General features: G+C 43.2%; 2 protein-coding genes across 6 annotated transcripts in view; one reads left to right on the top strand and one right to left on the bottom strand.

The window, feature by feature from the left end:
* Window positions 1-988: 988 nt before the first annotated feature.
* On the bottom strand, window positions 989-11,768 carry e2f8 (E2F transcription factor 8). Of its 4 annotated transcripts, XM_040124616.1 has the most exons (14): window positions 10,010-10,028; window positions 9,843-9,903; window positions 9,430-9,690; window positions 9,160-9,313; window positions 8,166-8,480; window positions 7,578-7,739; window positions 6,810-6,947; window positions 6,399-6,614; window positions 6,214-6,295; window positions 4,891-5,383; window positions 3,890-4,153; window positions 3,641-3,770; window positions 2,714-3,078; window positions 989-1,931 (listed from the first exon to the last, which is right to left on the bottom strand). In XM_040124616.1, the coding sequence occupies exons 3-14, from the start codon at window positions 9,598-9,600 to the stop codon at window positions 1,764-1,766; spliced, it is 2,658 nt and encodes an 885-aa protein (XP_039980550.1). In that variant the 5' UTR covers window positions 9,601-9,690; window positions 9,843-9,903; window positions 10,010-10,028; the 3' UTR covers window positions 989-1,763. The 4 variants fall into 4 exon arrangements, with proteins under 4 accessions (XP_039980550.1, XP_039980535.1, XP_039980542.1 ...); XM_040124601.1 differs by lacking the exons at window positions 9,843-9,903; window positions 10,010-10,028 and adding an exon at window positions 11,472-11,768; XM_040124608.1 differs by having other exon boundaries at window positions 9,839-10,664.
* The window catches only part of nav2a (neuron navigator 2a), a 232,745-nt gene continuing 230,432 nt past the window's right edge, over window positions 10,984-13,296 (top strand). For both annotated transcript variants that reach the window (XM_040124570.1, XM_040124551.1), the window contains exon 1: window positions 10,984-11,088. The gene's annotated coding sequence lies outside the window, so the exon portion shown is untranslated. The remainder of the gene's footprint in view (window positions 11,089-13,296) is intronic.

Below are 13,296 nucleotides of genomic sequence, written 5' to 3'. Positions count from 1 at the left end.
CTTTTTTAAACCGTCTTTACCTTGACTTTACAGTTGTTACAAGTGTTAATGGAGTTTCCACCAGGGATTTTATTCCAACTCTTTTTTTCTTTTGGTGCCATTTTCAGTGAAAGTCTATTTATATCCGTGCGTCACTGAAAATGTTAATAATTCAGGGCTTTGAGAATTTCTCTCAGAAGAATCTCTGAAGGCCCACAAACATGAATGAGATGTGTGAAAGCTCCACATCAACACTTCCCACTAGTCCTCTCCGCCCGTCCCTACGTGATTTATAAGTAAAGGTTACTGCATGTAACTCTTAATAAAACCCACTCGGGGATTTCACCGATGACCAGGCTCCCGAGGATGGAGGCTAATTCACTTGAAATTCGACTGATGCTGTCAGGGCCACTCAAGACCGGTATCCTGGCATGAACCCGAGTGCCGGATGCTTCCTTTGATGAACACTATCCGACTAGGTTCGGTGCCGGACGTGCCTTTAGAGAACCTACAACCACTGACCGCTGACCCTGCCGGTGACACTGGATGAAAAGTCATTTGCATTCATCCTCTGGGGACCGTGACAAACGATTAGCCAGTTAGTTGATTCACAGAAAAGTAGTCGACAGTTTTGATAATCACTGAATCTTTTCAGTCATCGGTCGAGGAAAAATGCTCAGTATTTCTATTTCCTGTTCTTCCAGATTGTGAGAATTTGCTGCTTTCTCAATTTTATATCATTGAACACTGAATATCTTTCCATTTTGGACTGTTGGTCACAGACACCAAGCAAGTTGAAGGCATCACCTTGGTGTGTGGGAACTCGGGATGGGCCCTATTTTCAAGCATTTTGTAAACTATAAATGTTTTATCATCAAATTATGTTATTTATAGATAACAATTGTCCACATAGCTGTACTAAATCTCAATGCAGAATTATCCAATGCTTGTGGAGATACAGTGTGTCACCGTAGACCAAAAGAAAAACAAAACAAAACAAAACAAAACATTAAAACAAAAAATTAAAATTTATTTAGCATTTTACATTTAGCAGGACACCAGAAACAAAAGGTAATTTCCATATAAATTAAACTTCAAATGTAAAATGTCTGATTAGTCTCAGAATGCATCACAAATATTCACATATTCTTAATAATTCCATTTTTAAAAAGGGGTAACGGTTTAACATGTACATATGTGCAAAAGTGATCATATTAAATTTGTCTCGCTAAGTAAAACCTATCAACCAACAATGTTTCCAATCAAACTTGTCTTTAAATTAAAAACATTGATCTGACCTGGGTGCATTGTTCTTTACAGCACTGATGTGGCTTTTACTACTCTCGGTAATTTGAAGGAAAAAAAGTCGGTATTCACGTCACCCACATTAGCAGAAATAACTAAAAATAACAAAACAAAAACAAAAAATAACAAGAAAACTAATACTCCTCCATTAGGTTATGAAAACGTATCCCTGGGAAAATGGTTTCTGTTTATAGTGTTTATGAGTGTCTGGTGAACATGGTTTGAAATGTAATTTCCACGGGTCCACTGGGCCACAGCCGAACACTGCATGGCAGCTATTCTTAGAGCTGGCTGTGATAAGAGCGACGGCGGTGAGGCCGCTGTGAAATGCTCAGAGGTAATGAATACTGTAAAACGCTAACCAGACAGACAACAGAGCAAACAAACCACCCAACCAACCACCCACCCACCCACCCCGCAAACGCAACAGCCATACGCACATACTGACGCAATGAACACAAGACATCCGAGGGCGTCCTTCAGGAGTCCTCAGTGGTGACGTCCAGCTTCCTCTGAGGGATGTAAACAGTTTTGGCGGCTGGGGGTCCACCAGTGGTTACCACGGCGGCCAGAGGCGAGAGGGGGACCGGTGTGTGGAAGAAGCTGTGCTGGGGGAGCCCTGTCCCTTTGGGGGTGGCCATCAGAGGCTGGTCAACAGACAAGGATCAGTTAGTGAGACTGCCGATACTCCACAGGGGTCTGTTTTTTTCTATATGAAATAAATAAATGTATAAATAAAAGCAACTGGTCTTTCCAGCAGCCATGTTCCTGTTACTCTGGATGATCTTCGAACCTCTGCGAACAGTTTTCACTGGAACTACGAGGTCTGAAGTTTCCGATACAGATAACTCGAAACCTCAGCTCTTAAAACCGAGTCAAACTGAGCCTTTAAAAATACCGGCTGAAACACCTATATTGTTTCAAATTGCAGAATTACCGATTGTATTGCAGCAACGACGACAACGTCTCAGCAGGGCTGTTGGAAAACATCGATCGCCCTACAGATACTTTACCAGGGGCTTTCGAAACTCCCGGTCTGATCTGCAGAGTGACCGTTTTGTCAAGTACATCAATCAACCCGACAACTTGTTGATATTATCAAGTTGATGTTTAACGTACAGGAGTACTACAGCGTTTTTAATATCGCGCTTCCGTAAATTTTGGGCACTTGGGAGAGACATCAAAAAGAAAAACAAAACCAGGTAGAATCAATGCAACAGAGGCTGAGATTTTAGTCCCTAATACTATCACTCAAGTGACGTTACTTGAGTAATTTCCTCGGACTTGACAAAGCTCCTCCTGAGCCACAGATGCCATTATTCCAGTGTTTTCACAGGTGGAGCAGTGTGCCCTTTGTCCTGTAAAATCAATTCAAAGAGTCAGAAAAGAAGTGAAGTTACTGTCTAAATACAGCAGAGTTTATTTGTACCTGTTGTACACTGATCAGGGCCACCGGCTGCGCGGATACAGACTGCTGGACAGGCACAGGGGACACGGGTTTGATGAAAACCATGCCTCTCTGCTGCAGAGCCAGCGGGCCGGCCAGCGGGCTGGATAGGGTGTTGGCGCACTCTGGAGTCTGGGGGGCGGCAAAGCCATTTCCTGGGCTGGAGCCGGAGATCAGACCCAGGTTCTGCAGGGTGAAGTTGAGGATGGCAGGACTGGGGCTGTGGAGGTGGTGAGCCTGCTGGGTGCCGCATGGGGAGTCAGCAGCAGCAGCAGCAGCAGCAGCAGCGGGTCTGTGAAGGCGAAGGCTGGTGGGTGTAATTTCCTGGGATGGGGCAGGTCTGGACCCTGTTGACGATAAAATAAAAACAGTCCAGCCTTTTCTCTTGATGTAGTTATTCATGTGTGCAGATCCTTACTCTAATATACAGCTTTTTGGAAGTTAATTTTTTATTTCAAGAGTAATTAATAGAAAAGAAAAAGGAAAAAAAAAATAAATCAATAAAACTGAGCCTAATTTAACAAAACAAAAGCAAAAGCCCTAAAAAAGGAAAAGGAAAAATCATTGTCCGTGCTTAAAATATTAGTCCATTCATAGATGAGTTAAACTCGAGAAATTCAAATCAACAACAATTTTGAAGATCAGTTAATTGCTTAAGACATTTACCGAGCAAAAATACCAAACATTCTCTGGTTCCAGGTTAATGTATGTGAGGATCAAAATCAATTGAGTGATCAGCTGAAACGTGATCAATTTAACTTAACTTTACCTTATTTAAATCAAAAATAATTAAGAAACTGACTTCAGTGCTAATCTGAATTTCCACAATTGTTTCAACAAAAACACAAAATCTAGTTGCACCCTGAGACCTCAAATCAATATTTTAATCACGTTTGATGCCGTATTTACCTGCAGTTGGTGTTTGGTAGATGTTGTAAGTGGGAGTTGAGGCCTTGATGCTTTCTCCCCCTTGAGTTTCCTTGTAGCTGATGAGGGACTGCTGGGAGATTGGGATCAGGTATCCGGTCGGGACAAAAGTCTGGATGGTCAGAGAGAGAGAAAAAAAAGTCACACATTACTCCCAAAAAAACCAAAAACAAAAGATCGATCAAAGCTTTCCTGGTGTTTTACCAGAAAGCACCATGTTTGTGCATTCACCTCAGTGTGGAGTCCCGGTGTGAGGGGTACAGCTCTGACTGGCGTTAATCCCGCCTCGCTGTCGGAGTTAGCCATCTTGTCCTCTCTGTCCAGGAAGGTCTCCAAGCTCTGCTCCAGCGTCTGATTGGCTACAGCACCACCGGGGGTGTTGACGAACTCGGGGTCGAGGTGGAGGGCGCGAGGCGAGGGCCGGCTAGAGAGCTGATTGCCACGGCGGGCCTTCAGACGGGCCTGCAGGATCTCACACAGCTTTGGAGAGGTGTCCTACGGGAGGCCAATTGAAAGAGTATGGAAAAAATACTGTATGGCAGAAATAAATAACAACAGAACAACGTTAAAGCGATTTAGTTTTTTAAATTTCCATATTATTGATTAAAAGCCAGATGCCCTTTGAATTTTTTTGTTTTAGAGGAATTTGCGTAAGGCTAGCCACGTGCTCTTTAGCAGAATTTACACAAACCAATTCAATATATTTGCAACCAAATACCTGGGGAGAGAAACAGCTACATGCCTGCATACGGTTTTCCTCTCTGGTTTGCACACTTTGTTGTGAAGCACTTTTAGACATGAATGTACACTTCCCACAATGCCTTTTGTGTTGCCCTGTTGCTGTGGGTTTCATACATTTAGTTTTTATAGGCAACAAAGTAAGGGATTTTGCCATTTAATGCTAAACGCAGCAAAACTTGAGGCTGTATTGCGCCGTCGTCCGTTTACTGCACCTGTGGGTGTAGAAAATTTTCTTTGTGCTTATTCTCCTATTATTTTGATTATTCAGCATCAGTGCAAAGTTGTAGTTCTAGGAAAACTTTTCATCTTTAATTCTAAATGACCAAAATATTTTTAGGTATCTGACTGAATTTTCACTTGGCTGTAAAGGTATGGAAGTGATATATTCCTGCCAGAATAAAACCAAAACTTTTATTTAAAGAACAACTTTCCTTAATCAATCAAAATGCTATAAATACACCATGAAATAGTGTCTTTACTTTCTTTTTTACCTTAAAGTTGGGGTCGGTCCTCTTGGCTTTGGAGGGGCTGCTCTCTGAGGCTGAATCTGAACACAGCCGTTTGAGTGCCAAGGGGCTGACGTCCGACGCCCTGGAGGCCGGCTGGCTCTTACCCGCGGACTGGCACGTCGGGCTCCGCCCGGTCTTATCCTCGAAGGTCATAGAGCGCACGGCGAGGCTGGTTGGCTGCGGCCTGGCCAGAGGGTTCGGCCTGAGGGAAGAAGGGTGCAGATACACGGCATAGGGCCCGCTCCCCTGCTGCTGAGGTAACAGGACAGGGATCAGGGGTGAACACTGTGCAGGGAGGTAAGCGACGGCGCCGGCGGGCTGGGCTGCCAGTGGGGTGTGGGGGGTGAGGCGGACAGTAGTGTTGACTCCAGGCTCCTGGGTTGGAGTTAGTAGCGGTGCTCGAGGAGGTTCCATTGAATTAGAGGAGGCTGGCTCTAGGCTCACAGTGGCAGGCTTTGGATCTTTAGCTCCAGTTCTGGAACAGAAACAGGACTCATTTAACAATCTAGAGATCTAAGGCGGGGAGCTGAACCTGTAGTATCCTTCTCTGGTTCTCCATCAAAGCAGTAAATCATCCATTTCTCTTGTTTTTAGTCAGTTTTTAGGGTTAACACTGTCGTATTACACCCAACCCAAGAGTTGTAATAATAGTCACTGCAAAAAAAATAAAAAGGTGGGGCGGGTGTTTTTCCTGACTGACAGCCAAGTCAATTTTTTGATTGTCACCGTTACCAGAGACTCCAGTCTGCGATGTTGTTTTCATACACTTCACTGCTAAACCAGACGGATACACAGAATAACACTGCATAATAACCAAATAAAGTTAAGGTTCACTTATCTCACGCTTTAATTCTCTTAGCAGATCGGGTTAAATGATGTTTGAACATCGAGATCATTAACTTATTTCCATCCTTAATAGAGCTTCCTCTTCAATCAGGGTTTGCGGGCATGTGTTTAAACCGCGTCGGTTCCCGTCTGAATGACCTACTACTTTTTCCGGCGGTGACAGTGATTTTGACGAAGCTGCACCAGGACCTCATTTGTCAGACAGATAAACAGCGATCCCCTAACATTATGTAGGGTGACAGGAAATGGTTGCCATAATGAGAAGACCAATTTGATAAATTTGTTTTTAAAGTTTAGATTCCAAATTATTTCAAGTGTCACTTGTCCATTTCACGTGATCCAGTGACTTCATTCGTATCAACCGTATCAACTTCACTAATGCAAAAAAGGCACCAGATTTCATTTAAAGAACCCCAAACAGTTTAGGCGGGACAAGGGTCTGAATGGAACCAAACTTACACAGACTCATGGTCCAGTTCGATCTTACAAATGGCAGCAAGTTGGGCCATTTTGTTTGGGACGTCAGCGTTTGATGAATCACCTGAAGACAAAAGGGGAAAATATTGGATGCAAGTGTCATCCCACCATTTATTAACATACACCACAGTGGTAACCTCGTCTGAAGAAACATTTTGGATACTCACTGAAGACACTCTTGACAGGACTGCTGGGGGCCGAGTTGATCTTGCGTCGGTCGTCCTGAATGCTCTTTGCCAGCTTTATGAGGGAGGGGTGCCGGGTGAAACTGCGTTTAGCCCCGGGTGAGGAAAAGAGGTTTTTGGCACAATTGTCTACAGACGCACGTGACTCCAGTGCATTTTTCTTCCTGGATGGGTATTCGGATGTGGAGCTCTCCGTGTCTGAAACAAACGTTTAATGTTTAGTCTGTGAAACCAGGAGATGATTATTTGACATTTTACAGCACTGGCAATCATAGCTCAAGAGAAACTGAAATACTGTATATTTCAGCTTTTAAAGCAGCCTGTACATAAGCCAAGAATACCATATAAATTTACTGCTGAGGCCAAGAAAAAAAAAAAAACCAATGGCGATACCTTTGACTTGGGGGAATTCTGCGAGGCCGACCCACTCAAAGGCTGGTTTCCTCCCCCTCTCCTCTGTCACGTGTACTTTCTCAATGAGCTTCAGGCTCCGCAGCACATTAGCTATATCATAGAGCCGGCGCACTTTGGCTGCAAACACACGAGCAAACAGCAACATTATCTACTGATGACAGAGGGAAGCAGAACATATTCTGGGACAAAAAAATAAAAAACACATGGCACAGCAACTGCATGTAAGACTCGTGCGTCCAGTTCTACAATGTTGAAGTATTTCTATTCAGTGCATTAGATGCCATTACCCCAGCTTTTTCAATATGCACACACACATTGCCTACATAATCTTAAATCAGCAGGGGAAGCATGGAGCGCATGTACATGTAGTAATAGTAACTTTAATCATGTTATACTTGTAATAAGTTTGTACAGCCCCTTTTAAAGGGTTTAAATAGCTTTACAGTGAAGAAAGTTGCAATAACAAATTAGGAGGAGACTTGGTTTACAAGTGTATTGAGGTCTTGAGACAGCAGCTTTGACAAACTTTATACCATCTGTACATGACACTTCATCTTCTTTGTCATGATTTACGCAAGCAGAAGATGAAAAACACAAGACATGTGGAATGCGCCTACGACTGAAAGACATAGCCCTACAGTAGGCATTTCTCCAAGATGAGATCCAGAGATCATACACCGGCACCGTTTTACTTTAACCCTGCCTAATTCTGAAGAACATACTTCATCTGGCAGGCCACATACTCACTCTTGAACTTGTTCTTGTCTTGATCTGCACCCTGGTCCTCTCCGATCAGGATCTTCGCCGCCACGTCCAGGCTGACCACGCGAGGATTAGACACCAGAAAGAGCATGACGAACTTCTGGCTCATCACCCGCAGAGATTTGTCCTTCCGGCTGTTAACAGAGGCTGGACGGGACAAACGGAAAATAAAATAGGTCGTTCCTGTGCCTTTTTCATCAATATTTAATTTTATGGAGCACTTTTTTGTGTGGTACTGTTCTGAAGAGAAAACTTTGTTATTCCTACGGACATCAATTTCACGGACTTTCACAGACTACGAGGGGGTGTACAATGAAAACTGGTAGTATAAATAATTACATGAGGTATGTCAATTTGAGGGGGGAATTGCATTTTAATAATATAATGAAAAAAAAAGAAAAGCACTTTGAAATGCCAAGTTTATTCATTTTCAACATCCTTCCACATCTTTTCAAGGATATTTATTGCCCATGGAAAGCCATGAACAACCACAATCAACCACGTTCTGACTGATATGTGGATGGTTAGAGGACAGGGACCTAAAATATTACAGCAGACTCTCCAGATTCTCACCTGCTTTGAACTCTACTCCCGGAAGCTCCACGAAGAAGAGCTCCTTCTGTCCCTGCTCCCCACCCTCCAAGTCCCCCGCCTCCTCGTTCTCCTTCTCTTCGCCGTCAAAGTCGAACTCCTTGTCCAGGAGACGCTGCCGGATCTGCTGCATCTGCCGACCGTACCGGTGCTCCTCGCCCACCCGCTTCAAAATGGCCAGGGTCTGGGCCAGTTTGGACCGGCCGTGCCACGCGTAGCGGTTCTTTGCGGAGCGGCTCACCATGTGCAGGCTCTCCAGCACGTTCATGATGTCGTAGATGCGCCGACGCTCCACATCTGTACAGACGCAAGGAAAACGCATGAAACATTCTGAGGCAACTAAATGAATGAACCAGTACCGCAATCATTAATAGAGACTGATATCTGAGCACGGGCGGAGAGGCCTTTGGTATGTTTTACATCACAAACTGAAACTAGCGATGTATATATCATGTATATTAATTGATATACACTATGTTATCTGGATTGTTCTAACTGTCATGCAATTATTACAGTATCATTATCCTGATTATGATTACAATTAAACCAAACTTACGTTAAAACATTTTGTTACCAATTTGCCATTTTTGCCATATCGTCTACAGGCACAGTTATTTGTAAATATTTGATTATTTATTAAGTAAAAAAAAATATACCAAAGATTTTCTGGTAAACAGTTTCTAAAATGTGAGTATTTCCTTGACCCTCTATTTCATACCATTATGAATACATTTTTTAAATCATCGTTGGTCAGAATAATTAGATATTTGAAGACATTGTGATGGTCTCTGGTGTCCGCTAATGGGCATTATATAAACTGAACAATGAAACAGAAACACAGTTTACAGATTAAAGAGTAATAAAGCAACAGTTGGCCGCTGCCCTAACATCTGACATTGACTGTGATCTTAATGGATGGATTCTGAATAATTGTCTTCAGTTAACGAGACAACAAGGAGCGATGAAGAAGACATACTGAGCTCAGTGGCCACATCGTCCAGGCAGATGTCGTTGTTGAGGGCCGGGTTTGGGTAATCTGGGTAGCGGGCGAGGAACTTGTGACACAGCAAACCCAGACTCTTTTCTTTTCTGCTGATCATCTTCTCCGACTCTTCTCCATTTTCGGTGTCCTGTGGAAAGATAACAGACCAGCAGGTAAGAAAATTATTCTTTTGAGCATTTTGACTTGTCAGAAAGTTGCTATCATGTGCTGGTGCTGGGATTTTTTTGTTTTTGTTTTGGATACCTGTGTAGGGTCAAGACCTTCCCTCCCGTCATTGTCCATGCACAGCTCCTTCTCTCGGTTCCTGATGTCAGGACTAGCAGCACTGATTAGCATTTTAAGGTTGGAGGTTGGCGTCCAGGGATCAACAGAACATACTTCCCTTCCTTTTTTAGGTGTAGTAAGGGGACCCATGGCTATTTGGTTCTCCAGTGACACTTCACACGTGCCAAATAATTTCTTTGGGGTATTTACTGGAATCTGGGTTGCTACAAAGCCATCATCCTAGTCAGCAGAAGGAGAAGACAAGAAATGAATGATTAGGGTACAAGCACATTCGTTCCTACTGTTTATCTGAGGTATTTCTCATTTAAATAAAAACAACAAGTAAACAAATAGTATCTGAGAAACATTTAGATTCCTCTTTACTTACTAACTTTTTAACGAGATTTCTGGGTCAGGTTTTGAGATTCAAGCGCTGTATTCGACATTTTCCACCTGAGCATAAAAATGTAATTAAGGGGTATATTAGCTGACGCCAGCTGGGGCATTAATATTGTGACGGATTCAGCTTAGGGATGGATTCTTAAAATCTTTAATAAACCTTAAAGTATTCTCCTCACACACTGGGTCAAAGGAAAGCTGGTTTACCATCTGGCCCAAGAGTAACTCTTCTATTTCTGTCTACAGTTTGATTAATCGCAAATCTGTTTGAAATTTGCAGCACTGAACTAGAATATCCTCCATTTTATGGCCCTGGCCTGGAAGAGAGACTCTGTTTCTAGTTTTCTTGGGTTTTTTTTTCTTCTCCCCCCTGTGTCAAGTAACTAACGCACATAAAACCTCGGGCAAGGTCGTATTACTCCAGCATAGGAAAAACTGTAAGGCCGGAACCAACAATTAGTTTCATTATATAAATTAGTCTGACAATTTATTTTCTTCGATAATCGATCGATTGTTCAGTGTGTAAAAATGTCGCCCATCGTTGGTCTCTGGAGCCCAAGTTAACACAAATTGCCTCGATTTGTCGGACGCACTGTTCGGGTTTACTATCATGGAAAAACGGGAACCTAGCAAACGTTCACATTTGAGAAGCTGGTACCAGTGGGGGGGCTCGAACGATTACTCACTAACTTACACTTACGCTAGCTAACATTTGTCCCACCTAGCAAACTTTAAACACGCTCGGCTGAATTTTCTCTACGTTATTCTAGTTCGTCTCCGTTATCAATCAGCGTCATGTGATTTTACCGCTTTTTGAGCGCAACACATTTGTTACACACACACACACACACACACACACACACACACACACACACACACACACACACACACACACACACACACACACACACACACACACAATGCAGACGATCACACCAGATTACCCCGCTTCCGCCGGACGGTAATATTGAAGAGGAAAAAAAATTTTTTTTTCTTTAAATCCAATCAAAAGACCAGCTCGGTATTGGCGGTAACTGACGTGCGTTCCATCGAATCACTCGGGCCCAACGGACGCGGCGGCGCCGCCCCTTTTGTGAGACGTAGCCAATGGGAGCGCGGCGCGGTGCGGCGCGAAGCAGCAAACAGGAAATGATGGTTGTCCCGCGTAGGTAAACTGTTTTTGAAATCCTTGGCGCGGAACGCCTGTGCGGTAACAGCGGCGATTCGCTTTAGACTTTGGTACGTTTTCTGGAAAAGCCTGAATCATCGCTAACGTTACACGGAAAACACCGCTGTGTGTCTAAGGGGGGGACTGGGTTTAACAGCGGCTAACGGCTAATGTTTGCTGTCGCGTAGCCGGCGGCTAACGTTAACTCACACTGAGCGAAACACGGAAAAAACCGGACAACCCAGAACACATCGAAGGGCTTTGTTTTAAAGCTTCAAAGAAACGATAACATCTTTAGCTTCGGTTACACGGCCTGCTGGTGAATCGGTTCACAATGGGGAGGCGGTAGCGCAGCGACGCCGAAACCACAGCTTTGGTTAAACGAAATACTTAGATTTTCTTCTTCCTCTTCTTCTTAAAGGCTAGATGAAATTCAAATCACGTGAAGACTTACCCAGATCCACGAAACAAGCCTCGCTCAGAGGAATCTTCCCATCTCCGCGGTGAATGTGTTGTGGATCCCGGCTTCCAGAAGCGGATTTCGCTTGGGAAGCGACGAAAGTAACGTGAAACAGTACAAAATGTGAACGGGTCTTAGAATCTCTCTTTTTTTTCTTCTCCTATTTATCTCCCCCCCCTCGCTAGTTAGCAGCAGCCCCTGTCTTGGTCAACTTTACTTTACGGTGGAGAAAAGTTTACTCGGTTGTGTGGGTGGACACCAAGCGATCGGCCCGCCCAGTGCACGCCTGTCGCTCACGTCAGCCCAACACCGGCCCCGCACCCCCTCCGTGTAGGGGGGGGGGCCCTCATCAGACGCGCGTCGTCCTACATCCCAGGTCCAGTCCCTCCAGGGGTTTACCTGAGTCTAATAAGAGGCTCCGCCCTTCCAGAGCAGTCAAATCAAATGGGTGTCTTCCAAAACTTGCAGCCGTTTGCCGCAACCTTTCCTCTGCAACCCGACTCTGAAACCGCCCCTGGCGAAAACTGAAAAGGTTGTAGCTTTGGGAGACATGCGATTACCGTGTTCACATGGGGACCTGGATATTGTTTTCAGACAAATTTAAACCGTGAGCCTATCCTTTAAGTAAAAGTACTAAAACCACACTGCAAAAAAAACCCCAAAAAAACCTCAGTTACAAGTAAAAGTCCTGCATTGAAAGTGTTACTTGAGAAAACGCTTGTAAGTATAATCAGGAAAATGTAATTAAAGTAGCAAAAGTCAAGTGCAGAAAAATGGCCCCCTGTGACCATTATACTATTATATCATTGGATAATTATTACTCATGCATTAATGTGTAAACTGCATTTTACAGTTGTAGTTGGCTGAGGTGGAGCTTATTTTTAACTGTTTTTTATGGGACTGCAACTAATGATGATTTTCACTCTGGATTAGTCTGCTGATTATTATTTTTTTTTTGAATAATCGATCGATTGTTGAAAAAAGATAGACTCCGGAAATGGCAAAGAAATGTCCATCGCAATTACCCAGAGCCCAAAATGACACTGACACGATCCTTGTTTCCTCCAACCAAGAGTTAAAAAAAACCCCTCAAAATTATTAAAGATAAATTGAAATTATTGAATCGAATTCAAAAGAAAAGCCGAAAATCTTCGCATTTGAAAAGTTGGAAGCGTGAAAATGTTTGGAATTTTAGCCTGAAAAATGTCTAAAATGATTATTAAACTAGCTGCCGATTCATCTTTTCAACTATACCTGTATATACTGGTGGGTACTTTAATTTGTAACAAAGCCTCATGTTTGAAAACACTTCATATGTTTTGTTTGCAAAAATCTTAATGTTTAAAGTAACTGGTAATTAAAGCCGTCAAATAATTTCAGCTGAGTAAAAAAAATACAATATTTCTCACTGAAATGTCGAATGGAGTAGAGGTAGAAAGATGCATGAAAGGAAAAGACTCAAGTGCATCACCTCAGATTTGCTCTTAGCCTGAGTACAGCACTTGAGAAAATCTGCTCCGTTGTATTCCATCAATGCAACACGAAGAATTATTTTAACATAAACTCTATAAACTTTATTGCTGCGCTGGCAGGCAGATGTGTTGAAGTATAGGACTTCATTTAGTTGTTTTTTTTTTTTTTTTTTTACCATGTTGAAATGTTCCAGGCCTGTTGGATTTTTCTAAACCCGTGTGTCTCTTGCAGAAAAAAGGCGTGAGGCTGCACTTGTCATTTCAGCTGCCGTGGAAAACTGTGCTGGAAAACAAACGTCTGGCTCCTCGGTTTAGGACAGCTGTGAATCGTGCATCATCTTTACATG

This window comes from Xiphias gladius, chromosome 1 (assembly GCF_016859285.1).
Source record: "Xiphias gladius isolate SHS-SW01 ecotype Sanya breed wild chromosome 1, ASM1685928v1, whole genome shotgun sequence".
Lineage (NCBI taxonomy): Eukaryota > Metazoa > Chordata > Actinopteri > Istiophoriformes > Xiphiidae > Xiphias > Xiphias gladius.
The sequence above is the reverse complement of the archived record's forward strand: the minus strand, read 5'-3'. Positions and strand labels throughout refer to the sequence as shown.

Bases quoted from the DNA above. Each gene is read 5' to 3' on its own strand.
- e2f8 (XM_040124592.1), bottom strand. The intron at 6,615-6,809 runs GTATCGCCATTG...CGTTTGTTTCAG, and splicing joins AGAATTCCCCCAAGTCAAAG to ACACGGAGAGCTCCACATCC. The intron at 4,154-4,890 runs GTAAAAAAGAAA...GGCCTCCCGTAG, and splicing joins GGACCGACCCCAACTTTAAG to GACACCTCTCCAAAGCTGTG.